At 47.8% G+C, this 14,889-nt stretch overlaps 1 protein-coding gene across 1 annotated transcript; it reads right to left on the bottom strand.

Annotated features, from left to right (window-relative positions):
* Nucleotides 1–4,380: 4,380 nt before the first annotated feature.
* LOC125552080 (xylan O-acetyltransferase 6-like) lies at nt 4,381–7,895 on the bottom strand. Its single transcript, XM_048715545.2, has 5 exons — nt 6,646–7,895; nt 6,063–6,243; nt 5,774–5,973; nt 5,489–5,650; nt 4,381–4,955 (listed from the first exon to the last, which is right to left on the bottom strand). Exons 1-5 carry the CDS (start codon nt 7,452–7,454, stop codon nt 4,586–4,588), a joined length of 1,722 nt encoding a protein of 573 aa, XP_048571502.2. The 5' UTR covers nt 7,455–7,895; the 3' UTR covers nt 4,381–4,585.
* Between the last annotated feature and the right edge of the window lie 6,994 nt (nt 7,896–14,889).

The following is a 14,889-nucleotide window of genomic DNA, read 5'->3' as shown; positions in this document are numbered from 1 at the left end:
CATAAAACCTAGGCTCGGATGCCACGGTTGGGGAACGTAGTAATTTCAAAAAAAATCCCTACGCACACGCAAGATCATGGTGATCCATAGCAACGAGAGGGAAGAGTGTGATCTACGTACCCTTGTAGACCGACAGCGGAAGCGTTAGCACAACGCGGTTGATGTAGTCATACGTCTTCAAGGCCCGACCGATCAAGCACCGAAACTACGGCACCTCCGAGTTCTAGCACACGTTCAGCTCGATGAGGATCCCCGGACTCCGACCCAGCAAACTGTCGGGGAAGAGTTCCGTTAGCACAACGGCGTGGTGACGATCTTGATGTACTACCGTCGCAGGGCTTCGCCTAAGCACCGCTACAATATTATCGAGGATTATGGTGGAAGGGGGCACCGCACACGGCTAAGAATATGATCACGTGGATCAACTTGTGTCTAGAGGTGCCCCCTGCCCCCGTATATAAAGGAGCAAGGGAGGAGGAGGCCGGCCCTAGGAGGGGGCGCGCCAAGTGTGGAGTCCTACTAGGACTCCCTAGTCCTAGTAGGATTCCACCTTCCATATGGAATAGGAAAAGAGGAAGGGAAAAGGAGAAAGAAGGAAGGGGGCGCCCCCCTTCCCTAGTCCAATTCGGACCAGACCAAGGGGAGGGGTGCGGCCACCCTTGAGGCCCTTTTTCTTCTTTCCCGTATGGCCCAATAAGGCCCAATACGTATTCTCGTAACTCTCCGGTACTCCGAAAAATACCCGAATCACTCGGAACCTTTCCGATGTCCGAATATAGTCGTTCAATATATCGATCTTTACGTCTCGACCATTTCGAGACTCCCCGTCATGTCCCCGATCTCATCCGGGACTCCGAACTCCTTCGGTACATCAAAACTCATAAACTCATAATATAACTATCATTGAAACCTTAAGCGTGCGGACCCTACGGGTTCGAGAACAATGTAGACATGACCGAGACACGTCTCCAGTCAATAACCAATAGCGGAACCTGGATGCTCATATTGGCTCCCACATATTCTACGAAGATCTTTATCGGTCAGACCGCATAACAACATACGTTGTTCCCTTTGTCATCGGTATGTTACTTGCCCGAGATTCGATCGTCGGTATCTTAATACCTAGTTCAATCTCGTTACCGGCAAGTCTCTTTACTCGTTCCGTAATACATCATCTCACAACTAACTCATTAGTTGCAATGCTTGCAAGGCTTATGTGATATGCATTACCGAGAGGGCCCAGAGATACCTCTCCGACAATCGGAGTGACAAATCCTAATCTCGAAATACGCCAACCCAACATGTACCTTTGGAGACACCTGTAGAGATCCTTTATAATCACCCAGTTACGTTGTGATGTTTGGTAGCACACAAAGTGTTCCTCCGGCAAACGGGAGTTGCATAATCTCATAGTCATAGGAACATGTATAAGTCATGAAGAAAGCAATAGCAACATACTAAACGATCGGGTGCTAAGCTAATGGAATGGGTCATGTCAATCACATCATTCTTCTAATGATGTGATCCCGTTAATCAAATAACAACTCTTTTGTTTATGGTTAGGAAACATAATCATCTTCGATTAACGAGCTAGTCAAGTAGAGGCATACTAGTGACACTCTGTTTATCTATGTATTCACACATGTATTATATTTCTGGTTAATACAATTCTAGCATGAATAATAAACATTTATCATGATATAAGGAAATAAATAATAACTTTATTATTGCCTCTAGGGCATATTTCCTTCAGCAGCACCAACAGCGGCTGGGCCGCATCGCCGCAGGTGGTGAGGAGGACCGCAAGGGAAGGCGCCCAAGGCCAGGGACGCCGAAACCAGCGCCGGACCGGCAAGCATATGCAGCAGCTGGAGAAGACGTCGGCGAAGCGCCGGGAAAGAGGCCCGGGGTCGCACGGGGGGGGGGGGGGGGGGTGGAGGCGGAGGTGGCGCCCTCGACGGCCAGGCGAACCAAGGCGAGCCCAACACAGCGGGGAAGGACCGGATCCGGTCGCCCAACACATCCTGGGCGCACCGCAGCTGCGCCGGACCGACTAGGGGTCGCCGCCGGGGACAGAGGGGGTAGGGGTGATGGAGCCGCGAGGCCGAGCGGGGGCGGGGGTGGGGAGCGTGAGAGGACAGATCCGCCCCGCCGCCACCTTCCTAGGGCCCGGCACGGCTTCGCCGGCCGGCCCTCCGGCGGCGGCGACGCGGGGGTGTGCGCTGGAGGTGGCCGCTAGCTGCGGCGGCTAGGGTTCCCCCCGTGCCGCTAGGGGAGGGTGACGCGGGGGGGGGGGGAGAAGAAGAGAATTGAATGCTGATTTCTCAAACAGCTCCCTGAATTCAGAACTATTCTGCAGCCGAGCTTAGTGCCCGATTTGCAGCCGATGTTTAATCCGCGGCTGTGCTACACTTGCTCATGTTCATGCATGGTTGGATCCATGCCATCGTGAACAAAATGGTTTTAGAAAGTTTATGGAGGCTTCTCATCCGATTTATGAAGTTTATGGGTTGTTTTTTTTGGCTTTTTTTTCTCTACAATTTTGTTTTATTTATTTATTTTTCCTTTCTGTCGCCAATTTAATTTTCTGCTTCTTTGTTTTCTTTCATTTTTTTTCCTTTTTGGATTTACTGAACAATTTTCCTATTCCTGAATGTTTTTTGAATTTTAGAAGATTTTATTTTCAAATTACCAACATTTTTCTGAATTCATGAGTATTTTAAAATTTGTGATTTTTTAAAATCCGCAAACAGTTTTTCCAAATTCACACACATGTATTGAATTCATGAACATTTTTTTAAATATTTGTACCTTTTCCAAATTCGTGAACATTTTCAAAGCAAACTCTTTAACCGAACCCTCAAAATTGAACTCCTCAACCTCTCGAACCCACAAACTCAACTTCTTAGACAAACTATATCCCACATGAAAATCTCTCTTCCTCGTCATCCTTCTTCCTTCTTCTTCCTTCCACATGGCCAACGACGATTTCTTGACAGTACATGATGTCCTAGAGCTAGATAGGGCATAGGGTAGATGACCTACAAAAGCAATACGATAGAAGCTCACCAGGCCCAACGTGCGCGTGCGAGGAATGAGTCAAGAAAGTCAACGAAATTCGTCATCCACGAGCTACGGTTTGGGCACTTTGTCCTAATGAGTTCTTCTCCTCTTCGCTCTCCAAGGATAAGGACGAGGAGCACGGCTGTAGCCGAGTATGACGGAGAAGACAAGAAATCGAAGAAAAAACTTCGACGGAGTTTGGCGGGTTGCACGGGCGTGGTCACGGAGGTTGCTGGGGAGCTGTTCTGATCGGTTTGACTTAGGGCCTGTTCTGATCTCCTCCCGCTCCTAGCTTCCCAAAATTAAGGCAAACGATTTAGCCCCGAGAAGCTGGCTTCGGGAACTGTGATCGATCGCAGTGTTAAAATCTGGAGCGAGGTTGGCCCAACTCCACAAAAATGAAAAGATGGAGTTGGATGATATTAAGGCAGAACTGCCACCGCTAAAGAAAACGGTTCGCTCGATGCTCGTAAGAAAAACGAATCGGTATGTAAAGAAAACTATTCTCTCTCCTCTCTCCTCTCTCCCTCGAAATAGGTCGTTTCAGCAGCCCAAATGACTCCAAACAGGCCAGATTTTGGTTAGCTGGGCTGCTAGCCAATGGAGCGCTTGAAGAAGCTATCGATTGAGCCGAACGTATCGTGATCGCCAGGCAAAGCAGAAGCTAGCGTGAGAAGCTGGTTTTTGAGAAGTTTTGTGAAGTTGAAGGAGATCAGAACAGGCCCTTAGTTCCTCATAATGAATTTTGTGAAGGAGTTAAAAGATTTCGAGGATTTTGTTAGAGATGCACTAAAGATTGTATAATGTATATGGATCCTGGTCTTGTGAGTTACTCCATTAATGTCCCTTTTTGAGTAGTACTCAGTCAGGACTAGACTGATTGAGTGCATCTGCATTCATCATTTGCTTCTTATTACACATTGTACGTGACAGTTGACACTTTACCAGTTTGATTTGAGAGTAAAGAGAAAGGAGACCTACGCATGCCTCTAGAGCTAAGAACTTTATTCCACGTAGTATTACTATTATCTACGGAGGAGTGCAGACTAGGTCATGCCCCTGCACATCTTTGCTTAGCGTTATAGTTCGTGTGCACAGCAGTTGTCGAACGGCTACTCGTCGGATGAAACAAAAGCGAGCAAAGAGAAGGAGCATACGAATCACCATGAGTGAAGGACACAGATGCACGTCCGGCCTTTATATCACCCTTGATCACCAGAGCACCAGTACGGTGCAATGCTCCTCAAAACTTGATCTACACATCTCACAACCTTTTTTGCAGGAGGAAAATGAGCCAGTCAAACACAGCCCACCACATATTTCATCACCCTAAAACCTTCCATTTCTTTTGAACAAAAAGAATCACAGGTTAACCGCACATGACGGCTTTACGCAACCAGCAGAAAAATGGTGAAAAATGAGTTCTTTCAACTGCCCTTTACTCTTCTGTTCTGTATCTGTATGCAACACTCACTGGAGGAGCCTCGTTGGAGCTCCGTTTTAATTACCTATGGGACGGAGGCTACTGTTGGTGTTGGGCGGAGGCGCCGGAGACGATGCGGGCGTAGAGGAACTGGTTCCAGGTGTCGGGCAGGCCCGGCAGGCACCAGTGGATGCAGTCGGCGTACGTCTTGGGGTTGGCCTGCTGCTCCGGCGTGAGCAGCTTCCCCTGCCGGAGCGTGTGCACCGAGGTGTGCGCGTCCTTGCGGAGCTCCGACAGCGCCGTGATGTCCACGAAGTGCACCGGCACGCGCCGGAACGTCTTGAGCACGTCCTGCGCGCCCGCGTAGAGGCGCCAGTCCGTGCCCACGTCCAGCGTCGCGCTCCGGTTCGCGATCGGCTGCGTCTCCATGGCGCACTTGATGCCGCCCTCGTTGCCCCATGCCTCCGGCCTGTGTTTGTTGTTGACATGAAAATGGCACCCGTTCGTTAGCTTGAATAATACGGGACATGAGGGACAATTCGACAATATCAAGTTTAATTAGCGGGACAATGTACGTATGATCGAGAATAGATAGGTGGCACGTGTGCATCTCCGAAGGTTAGAGGTCCTCTCGCACCACCAGCTTCATTTAGATGCATGGTAAAGCAAGTGTGACTTCTTAGGTAACATCGGACAATCCCTGTCACTGTTTCCCTTTTGTGCGAATTAAGGCAATGCTCAAGCTCAACTCAACACCTAATTATTGAAAGAGAGATCTCACTGCGCGCGGGGTCCCTCTCTCGATAAACCAATCCTCAAGGAAACCATGTGATACGTTTGGAGCATACACTGCACACGCATGTCTTTCTGAATCTGAACTGAAGCAAAGAAACTCCTTCGGAGAAAAGAAAAAAACTGAAGCGAAGAAAAAGATGGAACGTGTACGTACAATGCAAGCAAAGAATGAGAGGTGAGACGTATGTATAGTATAGTAGGGCTTACGTGATGTGGTTGGGTGACATGCCCATGAAGAAGACGGTGGTGCTGTTGGGGTCAATGTTGCGGTCGACCCACTTGGCCCACGTCTTGAGCACCTCGCTGTACGCCACGGGCCGGTCCACCTCCTCGTACTCGGTAGCGCCCTCGTCGAACGACCCTTTTTTTCTGTCCATTCATCATCATTTTTTGGTTCAAATTCAAAAGAGAACGCACCGTACGTAGGTGTCGAGTGCCACGAGTCGTCGAGATACCAAGCAACTGAGATGTCCACATAGTATTACAACTTACAGGACTTTCATGTCGAGCGCGCTGAGCCACCAGATGTAGGTGTTGAAGACGAGGTAGTCGACGCCGACCCAGTTCTTGGCGTGCTTGGCGATGGAGTGCCACTGTATGACCCGGTCCGGGACGCTGTGCACCTTGGGATTGTCCGAGTTGGACTCCACCAGGAAGGGCGCCCAGTAGAACTCCACCGTCGCGTTGTAATCCTGCAGCACCAGCATGCAACGTGACCATCCATCCATCCATCCATGAGTTGCTAGACTAGATCGCGTCGCAAGAGGGATTAGGCACGTACGTGGGCGTAGAAGACGTTGCTGGATCCGTTGTTGACGAACTTGGTGAGGGTCTTGTGGCCCTTGGGGATCACCGACTGGACCAGGCACACCATCGACTCCCACTGGTTCCGGTTCAGCGAATCCCCCACGAACATCAGCCGCTTGTTGCGCAGCCGCTCCAGCAGCAGACGAGCGTCGAACCTGCAGTTTCATGGCATGTTCAACACTTTCCAGCCCCACATCCCTAGCACCTCAAACTAATAGTATTATGCCACTTGCCGCCGTCGTGCCGAAAATGGTGTTTGTCTCATTTTACTATCATACCCATACAGTAGTTTATTTGGAACATTCTATTTTAGTGCCCTTGACACGGCTGACCTCCTAGTGGCGTTTGTCTCATACTCTGACAAATGCAGAAAATGGGACTCCCAGATTAACAGGAGTAGTAAAAACAGACCGGCTCGTACATGCTGACAAACCAGACCGGCCATTGAGCCTCACATCCCGGCGTGGAACCCGAATCTCAGATTGCAACCCCACAAACCAAACCGCTCAGAAAAACCGGCGTAAAACGGTCACACGACAAGGAAAAAGAAAACGTACCCGGGGAGGTCGCAGTCGGTCGGCTGCCACCGCCACTTCTGATACGAGTCGTCGCGGCGGCCGTTGCGCATGCAGGTCACCTGCTCCGTCAGGAACTCGCACTGCGTCTCCTTGTACACCGGCGCGTTCACCTCGTCGTACACCCAGCTGCCGCGGTACAGGTCGCACGTCGGCGGCACGCTCACCACCTCCCGCAGCGCCGCCGTCGCTGCCGCGGCCTTCGCCGTCGACGCCCGCTCGGCCGCCTCCTCGTCCTCCCGCCGCTTCGCCTCCTCCGCGCCGCCGCCTCCCGTCACGTTCGGGAGCGTCACGTCCCTGTCCTTCTCCTGCCCCTCCTCCTCCCTGCCGGCATTGGCGCCCACCGTGTTGGCGTGGGCGTTGGAGACGGCGCTGGCCTTGGCCACCACCACCCCGGTTCCGGTGGCGTTCTTGCCGTTACCACCGGCGCCCGCGCTGGCTACCGGAAGAAGGGCCCCGGCGGCGGGCGCGTCGAGGACACGCACGATGGCCTCCTCCCCGCGCATGGCGAGGGTGGTGACGGCCTGGTGCGCGGCGGCCTCGGCCTCCTGCAGGAGGTGGAGGTCGGGGGACTTGGCGCGGAGCGCGCCGGCGCCGGCGCCGAAGGGGAAGTCGGCGATGGACTTGATGTCCTCGTTGTAGAGGAAGGTGGCGAAGACGAAGAGCGAGAAGACCACCGCCGCCATGGAGAGCGGCGTGCCGTTCTTGCGCGCCGCCACGCCCGCCCCCAGCGCGGCCTGCTTCATCGCGTAGGGCGCCGACCCGAACACCGACTTGCGCCGCTGCTGCATGCTGGGCGGCCTCCCGCTCCCGCCCCCGCGCTTTAAAGGAACTTACCGCGAATGGATCGACCCCCCCGGCCGGCCGGCCTTTGCTTGCAAGCCCAGGGAAGATGGAGTAAACAAAAACTTATTTACTTCTCCGCTTTGCTAGCTCCTAGTGGTGCCTATCTAGCTCTCTCCCTCTATGAAATGAAATGAAACGAGACGAAAAATGGAGAGCTGCTGGCTGCTGCTTCTTCCTCTCCCGCGTTCTCGCGGTGGCTTGCTGTCCTTCTCGCCTGGCTATGTCGTCTGGCTATATACGAGGCTATCACTTTACGAGTTTGGTGCCTCCCGCTCCCTTTGTTGGGTGTTTGATCGCCGTTGCGTTGCTTTGCTTCCCTTTGGTATGTTTGGTTTGGTTGGCCTGCCTTCTTCTTTTATTGTTGCGGGATCTCTCCTCCCCACCAACACTCCCCCTCCTCCTAATTACTCCCTCTCTATATATATATTTGGTAGGAACTAATTCTCTTCAATTTCCTCCATTCTTTGGAATTTTATAGATAGCTTTTACAACATTTACCATGTGGCCCCCCATCTTCGACCTTCGTATATGGGGTTGGTCAAATGAGAAACACGCAAGCTTGTAACCATTGGGGGTTTAATTTGGAGGTTACATTGGCATTGCCTTGCCAAACATATCCATCAGTTACTTGCCTTGTTGGCGTGCATGCGTATTTTGGGGAAGCATATTAAATTGTTGCTTGCCAATTGATATTCCTCTTTTTGCGCTTTTCGTTTTTGGTGCGAGATGCAGATGGTTGTATGGTCGCGAGTATGTTCGTTTGTGACATGGAGTGGTTAGACTGTGCCTGTCTCGCTCGCCTGGGATGGTGGCGAGATCGGGAAGCAAGCAATGGTGAGCGAGCGAGCGTAGAGACGAGGCAGCCGCAGCCCCACCCTGGCCTTGAGGGCCGGCTTCTTCGTCGCTACTCCATTTTGTGTTCTTGCACAAGATCTTTCCTTCCTTGGTGCTTTCTGACCGATCCCGTCGACTTGTATTCTGCAAAGTTCAGCCGTGATTGAATGAATTAGACTGCGAGGCTGTGGCCGAGGTTTTCAGGCTTCAGAGTTCAGAATCTTCAGCTATTGCCACGCACTAAAAACCGTAAGCTAAGAAATTGCACACATCACAAGTTGTGCTCAATAGTAGCACTACATAAATAGAATTATGGTACTCTCTCCGCACCGATGCATAAGTTATCTTACGAAAATCAAATAATCTCAAAATCCTTAGACACGGTGCATTAACTCCTACCTCGTTTCTTGTTTCTTGATATGAGTAAAAAAAATCGAAAAGTAAAATTCAGCGGTTCCGTGATGTATCGGCAGATCTTGAGCCGGTCATTGTGGTATGAAGATTAGTGCACCACTATGCACTATTAAAAATGAAGTATTATGTTTCGGGAATACATAGCTATACAACATGCAAGCATGATACACGGGTCTCATCAAAGTCAGCTTTTGGTCAGATGACACAGGGTCTGCATGCATGTGCTATCCATTCCCTCTCTTCTCTCTCTCAAACTAATTCATACATTTATTTCACCTTTGCTAACTTAAAATCATTCATATTTGTTAAACCAAACTTCCGATTTCAAAACTTTTTATATGTTTGAACTCATGTCGCAAAGACCTTTAAAAAAAAGACTGATTTTGGATACATTTTAAGTAAGTTAAAATTCACGAAACACATTTCACATATTTCACCCACTTAAAATCTTATGAATAAAATGATTTCAACTTGTTTCACAAGTTCACATTTCAGTTTTGTGTTGTTTTTCACATTCAGAACTTACATTTCACTTTTCACCGACTTGTTTCAGATAAATAGTATCTACTTCAATTGCACAATTTTCAAAGAACATATATCACTGTTTTAAAGTAAACCGTTTCACATTTGGAACTGATCGGTTTCACACGTTAACATTTCAGTTCATATTGTTTTTCACTTTCAGAACCTACATTTTACTTTTCACTAGCTTGTTTCACAATAATCACATATATTACAATTGCACATTTTTTAAAATAACATGTTTCACACTCTTGAAATAAATTGTTGCACATCTCAAAATAATCGGTTTCACAAATTAACATTTTAGGTCCATATTGTTTTCACTTTCAGTACATGAATTTCACTTTCCACAGGATTGTTTCACAAAAATCACATAAATTTCAATTGCACATGTTTGAAATGACATGTTTCACTCTTCTGAAAATAAACTGTTACACATTTGGAAATAATCGGTTTCACAAGTTAACATTTCGATTTCATATTATTTTTTACTTTCAGAACATACATTTCATTTTTCACTGGCTTGTTTCACAAAAATCACATCTATTTCAATTGCACATTCATGAAATAACTTATTTTACTCTTTTGAAATAAAAATGTTACACACTTCCAAATAATTAGTTTCACAAGTTGTTATTTGAGTTTCATATTTGAGTTTAATAGGTTTATGTGAAAAATGTTATTTTCACATATTTCTAGTGAAATAGGTTTGTTTCAGATTTTTCTAGTGAAATGGGTTTATTTCACATATGAAATGTGAAACGTCGAAAATTAAATGTGTTTGAAATGTAACCAAAATCGGTCTAGTTTTAAAGTTCTTGACGCTAGGAGTCCAAATATATAAAAAGTTTCAAAAATGAGACCATAGTTTAGAAGATATGGTTGATTGAAATTCTCTAAGAGGAAATAAAGTCTATGGATTTGTTCCGCGTGTAGAGTGAGAGGAGAAGCTTGCATGCGTACCGTCCCTGACAGAAAATGTACTTTGGGGTCCAGTACGCTGCACTGATTTGACTAAAAATAAAGATACAAAAAAGTACTAATACTATACATTTAGGTGGGTCATATAGTTTTACGAATCTCAGAACAAGTGAATGGCCCCAGATCTACCGGTACATCATGAAACCGCGCAATATGACTTTGCGGTAAAAGAATCAACCAATAAGAGGTGTGGGGTATGTATATTTTTAATAACTTGAGATTACCTAGCACGACATGTAGTGGTCAGTTCATTGCATGCAATGATATTAATTAGCAAATAAATATTAAGTTCTCTCGTTTTCCCTCCGCCTTGATCACGGTACACAACGTAAGATGACTTGTACACCAGTACGAAGGGAGTGTTACTTCCATCCGCATAAAAAAAACTATGGTTTTACTTTGTTTAATTATATCAAAAGAGAAAAAAAAACACTACTCGGTGTGGGTTGTTCGGAAAAGGCTTACTCATTTATTTTTGTTTTTATTCTTTTTGTAAATGGCATAACTCAGCTCTTCAACCACTTGGAATGGCACGGAATTGGTGATGCCAGGGAGAAAGGTGAGGTCGAGGGAACAACTATGCAAAAGATAACCAAGATGTGATGTATCTCTCATAGATCGTTGTCCTGTTTCTGTAGAGTAACACATACATCAGCCTTTCTTGAATGTTTACGATCATATAACATCCCATCTTCTCTTTTTTGATGAAAATGCTGGCTTTTCATTAATTTGAAGAAAGACAAGGATCTTCTCACGGCTGATGATCTTGGTTAGTACGCACACCAACTGATAACTTGATATCCCTGGCTATTATACTGGACCATTTCTTCCCACTTTCAGATCTCACCATAATGCCACTTCTGAACATCCTGATATGTTTATTATTGTGTTACTGTCAAATGATGCTTTGATTTAGGCCAAAACCCCACCTAGAGAAATCGATCCGAGAAAACAAAACACAGAAACATCTTGGATCCAGCTCCTCGGTTTGTTTCTGCAACTCCTTGGCATCTCCCCGTGATCTGCGTTTGGCATTTGGAGCTGACATCCTAAGGTTCCATTTGATCAAGACAAGTGTTGTTATGCTCCATTAGTTGCTACTCCATTCATTTGGAGTACTTCTGGCAGCGATGCAGAATGTTCCCTGTGGAAGCAGCCTGTTCCAAAAGAACTAGGGGAAGGTACAACACAGTATAACTGATCCACTAGGCCCATACAAATTTCAGTCCACTTACGATAATAGCCATAGTTTAATCTTGGGAGGTACAGAGCAAGCAGCTAATCATGGAGATCTCCTCTGTCGGTCTAACCTAAAGAGCTTGTTAAGATATTATTCGGGGCCCAAAAATAATTGCATGTACCAAAACTCACACTGACATTGCCCCCATTATGATTCATGCAGTGAAACGGAGCTAGAGTTGCTCAAGTCAACCAGCTGGTAATGATCCGGTCATAATTGGCACATTGTTCACTCCTCGTGTTGCGTGAGCAGCAGTGTGAAGTAGCAATCGAAGCTCTTTTGGACGCGGAATGTTCGTCGACGAAACTGACTACGAACTTGGTAGCTCTTTTTTCCTTTTCGGACATGAGGCTTCAGCAGAAGTGGAGTGACATGTTTTAGGTGCTCTCCTCGACTGATGCATTCATGTCATGTCATATGCTAGAGTACTTGCAGCGCACCTAATTCTGATAAACTGTCCATGCAGCCTAAATCGGTGAACAGTCTCTAAAAGTGGATTTGGTGAGGCCCTTTTGGGTTCCTTGAATAGAACCCATGGTGAGTTGCCCGTACTCTTAATAATGTCTTCTTTGGCTCAACTATAAGTGGAGCAAGTACTGGAGTTCAGGATAACTCTGCTTCAACACAACCATACAACCTCATGTATGGACCATGGTGACACTGGTATCAATCATTCGCGCGGGCATTTCAATAGCGTGTGCGCACAAATTGTACATTTACATGTAGACTTGTATTCGCATTCGCTAGTTTTTTTTTCCTTTTGACGGGATCTCGTCGATAGGGCAGTATGATTTCATATAGAATCATTTTCCTCTCTTCCCCTCACGTCCTCTCCCGTCCCCCCCCCCCCTCGGCGACCCGGAGGGAAACCCTAGCTGCCCCGCCTCTCGGCCTCCTCCGCTTCTTCCCCTCCTTGCCGCCGTCCACAATGCCGTCGGGCAAAGCCTGGCCGGCAGGGCGGCGGGGGGGCTTCTCCTCACCTCTTCCGTCACGGCTGGCGCGGGACAACGAGATCGGGAGGTGCGTCGGGCGAGCACGGGGTCCGGCGGTGCGGCGGGCGGGTCTCCCGGCGGCGTCCTACGCGGCGCGGTGGCGGCGGCCTGCTTGTGGTATAGTGGTGGCTATGTTGGATTTGACCGGTGGTCGCGGGTGCCGTCGGATCTAGATCAGATCCATCTGGATCCTGTCTTTGGAATCCGTCGGCCTCCACGGGTGGTAGTGGTCGTCGTTGGCCACGTCGGATCGCTGGATTCGGCGTCTGGAGTTCTACGTTGGGTTCTTCTCAGTCCTCCTTCCTGGTGGGCTGAGCCCCATGGCTCTTTCATCTCTGCGGGTTTCTGAAGGAAATATGCCCTAGAGGCAATAATAAAGTTGTTATTTTATATTTCCTTATATCATGATAAATGTTTATTATTCATGCTAAAATTGTATTAACCGGAAACTTGATACATAGACAAAACACTGTGTCCCTGGTAAGCCTCTACTAGACTAGCTCATTAATCAAAGATGGTTAAGTTTTCTAACCACACACATGTGTTGTCATTTGATGAACAAGACCACATCATTAGGAGAATGATGTGATGGACAAGACCCATCCGTTAGCTTAGCATGTTGATTGTTCAGTTTTATTGCTATTGCTTTCTTCATGTCAAATACATATTCCTTCGACCATGAGATTATGCAACTCCCGGATACCGGAGGAATACCTAGTGTGCTATCAAACGTCACAACGTAACTGGGTGATTATAAAGATGCTCTACAGGTGTCTCCGAAGGTATTTTTTTGGGTTGGCATAGATCAAGATTAGGATTTGTCACTCCAAGTATCGGAGAGGTATCTCTAGGCCCTCTCGGTAATGCACATCACTATAAGCCTTGCAAGCAATGTGACTAATGAGTTAGTTGCGGGATGATGCATTATGGAACGAGTAAAGAGACTTGTCCGTAACGAGATTGAACTAGGTATGAGGATACCGACGATCGAATCTCAGGCAAGTAGCATACTGATTACAAAAGGAATAAAGTATGTTGTTATTGTGGTTTGACCAATAAAGATCTTCGTAGAATATGTAGGAACCAATATGAGCATCCAGGTTCCGCTATTGGTTATTGATCGGAGATATGTCTCGGTCATGTCTACATAGTTTTTGAACCCGTAGGGTCCTCACGCTTAAAGTTCAATGACGATTTATATTATGAGTTATGTGTTTTGGTGACCGAAGATTGTTCGGAGTCCCGTATGAGATCACGGACATGACGAGGGGCTCGAAATGGTCGAGAGGTAAATATTGATATATTGGACGATAGTATTTGGACACCGGAATGGTTTCGGGACGTTTCGAATATTTATTGGAGTACCGAGGGGTTACCGGAACCCCCTGGGGAAGTAATGGGCCTTCATGGGCCATAGGGGAGAAAGAGAGGGGAGCCTGCAGGGTGGCACCCCCCCAAGGGAGTCCGAATTGTACAAGGGAGGGGGGCGCGGCCCCCTTTCCTCTTTCCGTCTCCCTCTCCATCTCCTTCCCTTTTCCCCTCCGATGAGAAAGGAAAGGGGGGGGGGCGAATCCTACTAGGAGTGGAGTCCTAGTAGGACTCCCCCCCTTGGCGCGCCCCCTTGTTGCCCGACCTCCTCCTCCCCTCCTTTATATACGGGGGCAGGGGGCACCCCAAAGCACAACAGTTATTCTCTTAGCCGTGTGCGGTGCCCCCCTCCACAATTTACTCCTCCGGTCATAGCGTCGTAGTGCTTAGGCGAAGCCCTGCGTGGATCAAATCACCATCACCATCACCACGCCGTAGTGCTGACAAAACTCTCCTTCGACCCTCTGCTGGATCAAGAGTTCGAGGGACGTCATCAAGCTGAATGTGTGCTGAACTCGGAGGTGTTGTACGTTCGGTACTAGATTGGTTGGATCGTGAAGACGTTCGACTACATTAACCGCGTTAACCTAACGCTTCCGCTTTCGGTCTACGAGGGTATGTGGACACACTCTCCCCCTCTCATTGCTATGCATCTCCTAGATAGATCTTGCGTGATCGTAGGATTTTTTTTGAAATTGCATGCTACGTTCCCCAAAAGTGGCATCCGAGCCAGGTCTATGCGTAGATGATATGCACGATCATAGTCATACTGCTTACCACCAATGTCTTATTTTGATTCGGCGGTATTGTCGGATGAAGCGGCCCGGACCAACCTTACATGACCACGTTCATGAGACCGGTTCCACCGACAGACATGCAACTTGTTTTGCATAAAGGTGGCTGGCGGGTGTCTGTTTCTCCAACTTTAGTTGAATCGAATTTGACTACGGCCGGTCCTTGTTGAAAGTTAAAACAACAAACTTGATGAAACATCGTTGTGGTTTTCATGCGTAGGTAAGAACGGTTCTT

This window comes from Triticum urartu, chromosome 4A (assembly GCF_056163025.1).
Source record: "Triticum urartu cultivar PI428250 chromosome 4A, HENAU_Tu73, whole genome shotgun sequence".
NCBI classification, from domain to species: domain Eukaryota; kingdom Viridiplantae; phylum Streptophyta; class Magnoliopsida; order Poales; family Poaceae; genus Triticum; species Triticum urartu.
This window is presented reverse-complemented; position numbering and strand designations above follow the sequence as displayed.